This window comes from Corapipo altera, unplaced genomic scaffold, assembly GCF_003945725.1.
Source record: "Corapipo altera isolate COAL_440 unplaced genomic scaffold, ASM394572v1 1, whole genome shotgun sequence".
Classification (NCBI taxonomy): domain Eukaryota; kingdom Metazoa; phylum Chordata; class Aves; order Passeriformes; family Pipridae; genus Corapipo; species Corapipo altera.
Genome location: NW_020884873.1, coordinates 15,985,764 through 15,991,882, shown reverse-complemented (window position 1 = coordinate 15,991,882; position 6,119 = coordinate 15,985,764). Strand labels below are relative to the sequence as shown.

At 50.0% G+C, this 6,119-nt stretch overlaps 1 protein-coding gene across 1 annotated transcript; it reads right to left on the bottom strand.

Annotated features, from left to right (window-relative positions):
* Positions 1-2,362: 2,362 nt before the first annotated feature.
* Positions 2,363-5,896, bottom strand: LGALS1 (galectin 1). The gene is made up of 4 exons (XM_027667713.1): positions 5,779-5,896; positions 4,142-4,221; positions 2,972-3,143; positions 2,363-2,572 (listed from the first exon to the last, which is right to left on the bottom strand). Exons 1-4 carry the CDS (start codon positions 5,785-5,787, stop codon positions 2,429-2,431), a joined length of 405 nt encoding a protein of 134 aa, XP_027523514.1. The 5' UTR covers positions 5,788-5,896; the 3' UTR covers positions 2,363-2,428.
* Positions 5,897-6,119: the final 223 nt, after the last annotated feature.

Sequence of the window (6,119 nt, the reverse complement as noted above, 5' to 3'; positions counted from 1 at the left end):
AGTGACCCAGGTTGGGCACATCTCCTGGCCTTTGTCTGGGGTCAGGTCAAGAAATAAAAGTGCATCAACTTCCATGCCAGCATGCAGTGTCTTCTGTCGTTGTTGCAGTGCCTTCCCCTTTGCATGGATGCTCATCCTGTTCATCTGTGGGGAGGGGGAGAATGCTTGTCTTGGGGTTCCTGACTCTATCCTCAAGTCCTTCATGCCAGCCTGCACCTTGCGCAAGGCTGGGGAGTGGGTGGAAGGGAGCAGTCAGCTTTGATACATCTAAATTATACAGCTGGGGAACCCTCGCCACCCCTCACCTCCTCGCTAGCAATTGGCCAAGCAGTAACAAAGTCAGGACAACAGTGAGTCATAGATTTCACAGGAGCAGTGAGTCACTTCAAGAAGCAGCCACGCTGGCAGGAGACCTGACTAAGGTTCATACTCCTGTGGTAAAGCTACCACTCAGCTTTCTTCACCCACCCTTCACGAAAAAAATCTTTGAAGAGTTTTTCTAAAGAAAGACTGCCAAGTGCAGTTAAGAGGCATTGTGAGATCTCCATGAAGTACAGCTCAGGGAGGTCAGCACATTTGCTTAGCTTTCAAGATCAGCCTAGCAGAGAAAGCTGCAAGGAGAGAGCTCCACTCTGTATCCGTTGTCACAGCTCATGGTGACCTCACCAGCACCATAGCCCTGCTGTGGTCTACTAAATGTACCCCAGTCTGCTAGATTGTGTCAAGACCACTGTGTAAACTCGGCCAGGTCTCTTGCCTTGAGGTCATCTAGCCTAGCATGGCTCACTTCCATACAGCTGAACTCTCTTCTCTTCTCCACAAAAGATGGCCCCATCCGTATCACCCCATGGGAAGAGCACCCAAGCTATGCTGTCCCCCAGCTATGCCTATGCACAGGGTGGCAAATGTCAGATGTCACATGTACTGTTATAGTTGAAGCCCTAAAGAGCGTGATGTGATCATCCAGAGCAGACTGGCTTTGGGCAACACAGGGCTTCAAGTGAGATTCAGCTGCAGAGCCTCAAGTTGCTTGTACACCCCAAGTGTTACTGCCTCTCAGCTCAGCTCTCATCTTCAGCTCTCATCTCTCTCTTCCTCCTCAGCCCCACAATTCCTAACAACCCAGCCTCCCTCTGCTTGGGTACCTAGGACACAGCACCTGGCAGAGCCTTGCAAATTATGAAGTAAGAACAGGAGGTAACGCTGCTGCTGTTCTCCAGCTGCTCTGCAACTCTTTAATGGGATTTGCAGAGCCAGGCCTGCAGGGAATCCTGTAGGACATCAAATTGTTAGTGCTTTGTGTTGCTCACAGCCAAGCCTGAAAGTGAGGACACAAAAATTGGGCCTTTTTATCCCAGACTTACCTGGTAACAGCTGTGCACTGTGGAAACAGCAGATCCCACCTTTCCTATGCCCAGCAGGCACAGCATGCCCAACAGCAGTAATCATTGCTGCCAAGGTAGCATCAGACTGGGAGAGCCCCCAAGGCAGCTATGCAGTAACATCAAACATGCCTCATCATCTCAGACTCCTCAGAGTCTAGCCTCAGTTTAGACTGAGAAGTGCTCAGGCTCATTTGGGCTAATGTGAGGGAAGGGGTAACAAAAGCATAGGGCACACATCCTTAGCATCCCACACCCCAGCTGGGCATTGTTACCTCTCCCAGCTCTGGATGGACCAGGCAAAGCACACAAGGCAGAATAAAACCAGACTTCTCCAGGGTACTGCCCTCAAGTGCCACAACACAACACTATTTGTGCTTCTGCAGCTATTGGAAGAAAGGATTTGGATGAGAAGCCCTCTACATACCCTGCCACACCCAGCAAGGCAGCCTTTTCTACTGCTGTCTCCACGCAGTAGCAAGAGATCCCAAGATGACATAGGAGAGCTCTGTCATCAGTAGGACCAGCCTCTTCAGAGGGGTACAGCCAAAGCTAGTGCAACTGAGGACTTTCCTCTCACTCCATGCCCCGCCAGGTTTACCTAGCACAGCAACTGACTGCTGTCTGAAGTCAGCCAGGGATGCTTAATTTAGGGAGAGATAGATTTAATCAACCAGTTTTATTCAGACAGGGTAAGGTGTCAGTCCAGACCTCAAAAGTGGGTGACTTTGTTAAAGAGACCCTTTCACTCTCCCTCCCAGTCACAACTAGCCCCAGTGTTTCATCCTGAGGATCTCCTTGGAGTTTTTAACTTCCATCTTCCATCTTTAATCCTCACCCTCTTCTCCATCCATGGCCAAGGATGGCACAATTCCATCCACTTATAGTACCTAAAATTGGCTACATTCATCCACCCACTCCTCCAGCAAGATGCCCAACCCATGATGACTTGCAGGAACAAATTAGATTTTGAGACTGGCTAGACCAAAACTCCTGTTTATTAATCATTTTTTTCTGCATCTTTGACATGGAGGCATCAGAGGAAGTTATTCCCAGCTGAGGGATTGGAGCGTGAAGTCCCCTTGTGTATCAAAGTAGTCAAAGACAGCGAGACCAAGCCGGTTAGGGAACGTGAACTGGTGGCCTGGCAGGTGGACTGTCACATCATTTTGGTTGACACCAAAAGTGATCTACAAGACAAACAGAAAAGTCAAAAGTTTCTGCCAAGACACCCTCAAGCCTTTTCCCTGTACCACCTTCCACTCTGCAGGGTGAACATGCTCAGCAGCATAACCTGTTCTTCAACAGTAGGACTGTTGTTCTGGTCTCCCAAGAGATGCCTATTCCCTGCTCCGTTCAATAGTAATATCCCTTTTAGCCAGGTGGAGCTTGCACATTTGATCCCCACCCTCCATCACGCTCAGAGCCCTAAGTGGTGGCACTGGCCAAGCAGGAGAAGCCAGCCACCTCCTGTACAGACAGCCCTGAGACAGCCCCTGCAGTTGAGTGTCCTGTGTCAAACACCCTCCTTTCACCAGAGCATGTACAGAGAGTATATATGTGCATATATATATATATGCATGCCTCACCTCTGCTGTGCCCCCTTTCTGGAAAGGGAAGACAGTCTCCCTGTGCTCTGCACCCCACTCTTCCACCTTCTTGGAGTTGCACACAATGGTGTTCACATCACCATGAGCATCAAAACGGGGGTTGAAGTGAAGTCCAAGGTGAGTAGCATCCTTCCCCAGATTCATCACAAAGCTGCAGAGAAAAAAACCCAGACATCGACACTGCTTAAAAAAAAAAGGTAACGAGAAACATACTACCATAGTATTGAACGTTCAGCACACAGAGCTCTCAGTGGAGAGTTATCCTGCACCCAAAGCAGTTCTCAAGGTGTCAATTGCTTTCCACAGATTTCCTTTCAGCCCCAAACAGTTAGCTGGTGCCTGACAGCCACTGCCTTCTCCCCATCCTGCAGGCAGCTGAAATAATTACTATGTGGTCAGCTATCCCAAAGTATCCACAGCAGCAGTGAGAAGAAACTTCCTAGCCTAGCATCCACCTTGCCTCTAGGCCTCTTACCCAGATGAGAGGAGGCATATTATTTGGCAAGAGAAAGCCTAGGAGGCTTCCCTCTGACAGTATCAAACTTCAAAGGCACTGGGAAATGCTGGGACCTGTTTTCTGGAACACTGCTAGTGCTGGTACAGTGGCTACTTCCTGCCAAGGGACTCCATCAGCCACAGACCTGCACAAGGGCTTGAGACTGCTGCAGAGGCTTTGGTGAGGGCCCCAGGCACCCCAATTCCTGCACATTAAGGAGTATATTTCCACTTAAGCCAACCTGTCTGCTCGCCATCTTTCCTCCTTCCTTCCCCACCAGCACATGAGGTGCAGCTCCACCATTATGGTGCCCCTGCTCCTGGGCCATCTTCATGCAGGGCAAAGGATGTGGCTGAGTGGATGATCTCAGCCTAAATCTCAGTATAGACACAGCTTCTGTTTCCTTTACCCTGCACTAGAGAGGATGTGGTCACTGCCAGTGCGTGCAGCTGGAGCTTCACATCTGCTTTGGCTTAGCCCTTTGGCAGTACTGTGCCTGCAATGTGCATTAGGTGATGACTCACTGGGAAGCACTGATGGTGTTAACCCCTTCTCCTTTCCTACCCAAGGGACAGACTCCTTTTGTCCCCCACCAGCAGAAGACAACTCAGTGTGGTGCCCTGGCCATCCCTGGGCAGCACAGCACAGCTTACCTCTTGGCATTTGGTGCGATTTTCCCTTTGACAGTGAGGCGCTGGCCAGGCTTGAGGCCCAAGTTGGTGCACACTGGTCCCTGGGGAACATTGAGGCAGAGACATTAGCTCAGTACCTGCTGGCTCACTTGTTCTGACTTGGCAGCTCTCCCTGCTGCCTTGCAAGAGGATGCATTGCTTTGGACCCATGGAGAGACAGGGAAACTCCCTTCCCCCTGGGGCACTGCACCAGGGACATCCCAGAGAAGTTACCCCAATCACATGGGACATGTGCTCAATTTCCCAACCTTTCTCCTGCTGCTCTCATCAGCATATCTGTATTTCACAGACATGAAGTGTAAGTACCTGCACTCTCCCATCACACCCACCCCATTCCAAACACACCCGTGTGCCTTGTGGGTCTCGCATCATCCTGTACAAGTCTGGCTGGCATGGATGGAGCCTCCAGTCCCTTCCCCTAGCATGTTTTTGAACTTCAAGCCTTGCCCAGGTCAAAGGGCTTGGATACCTTGTTTCCCAGCTCCCAAGGGCTTGGAGATTTGGGGGTTTTTTGTAGCTCAGCATTTGCAAGAATATTCTCTTGCTCCACATACACACCTTTCCCCATCTTCTTTCTAGGACTAAAATTCCCTGGCAAACCTAAATGTACTCACTATTGCAGCAAAGGCAAGACCACAAGAAAACTGAAAATCTTTTCCCATTCCACTTTAATAAATAAGTTTGCATTTGGGACAATACCTGCTTAATCACCTTCAGCCTCATGAAAGATAAATTAATCAAAGAAATGTAATCACTCTTCTTCTCCAGCAGTCACAGAATGTTTGGGGTTGGAAGGGACCTTGGAGATCAAGTCCAACCCTCCTGCTAAAGCAGGTTCACCTAGAGCAGGTTGTACAGGGTTATGTCCAGGTGGGTTTTGAATATCTCCAGAGAAGCAGACTTCACAACCTCTCTGGGCACCCTGTTCCAGTGCTCTGTCACCCTCACAGTGATGAAGTTTTTTCTCATATTCAGATATAACTGATATTTAAGTTTGTGCCTGTTGCCCCATCCCCTGTTGCACCTTCCCCTGTCAGTGGGCACCTCTGAAAAGAGCCTGACCCCATTCTCTTGACACCTGCTGTTCAGATATTTGAATGCAGTCCTTGACATTCACAGAAGAACACTTCTGTAAAGCACATTCCTTCCAAGAAAGAGAGAAATAACAATACAGTGACTAATGAAAACTTCAGACAGGAAGCAAGCAGCAAGGCTGCCCAGAGAAGATGTTCAGACAGTAATAAAGATTACTGCAGCTGCTTTCCCAGAGCCAAGCTGCTGCAAAACAGGTTACCCCAGCTTAGGGCCCAACCCAACAAGGACCCCCCCACAAGTACTTCCCCAAAGGGATCCTGCAGGGGCAAAGAACCACTCCTCTCAGAACACAAAATAGCAGCCACTCCTCTATAGGGGATCAGCAGGGATCTTTTACCCCCAGCAGTAGGCACCCAGCTCTATCAGATCCTCTGACACAGGGGCTGATGCACAGATGGAGCAGGATAGCACAAGCACCCTCACACCAAGCCAACACATTCTCCACAGCCCCACTAACGAAGCACCACCTCCAGCAAAGCTGCCCCATCCCTTTCTCTACTCACGCAAGACATGGTGCTGCTCTGCAGGATAACACTCCCTTCCAGGGATGTGCAACAGTCCCAGGCAAGTAGCTCTCAGAGCCCCACCCTTGCCTTTAAATAGATGGAGAACTGAGTTGTCCCAGCCCTTCTCCACCTCAGGCACCAATGGGAAGCGTGGCAGGGCTTGCTTTCGGTAGGGAGGGAGGGTCTACCAGGCAGAGCTGCCTCCTCCCACCCTCGCTCAGCCTCCTCTCCAAAATGCTTAACGCGATTCTTCCAAGCGGGCTGCGGGCCACTCCAGGAGGAGATCCAGCTGTGTGTGGCCATGAATCCAATGGAAAATAGTTTTACAATGAATGTTT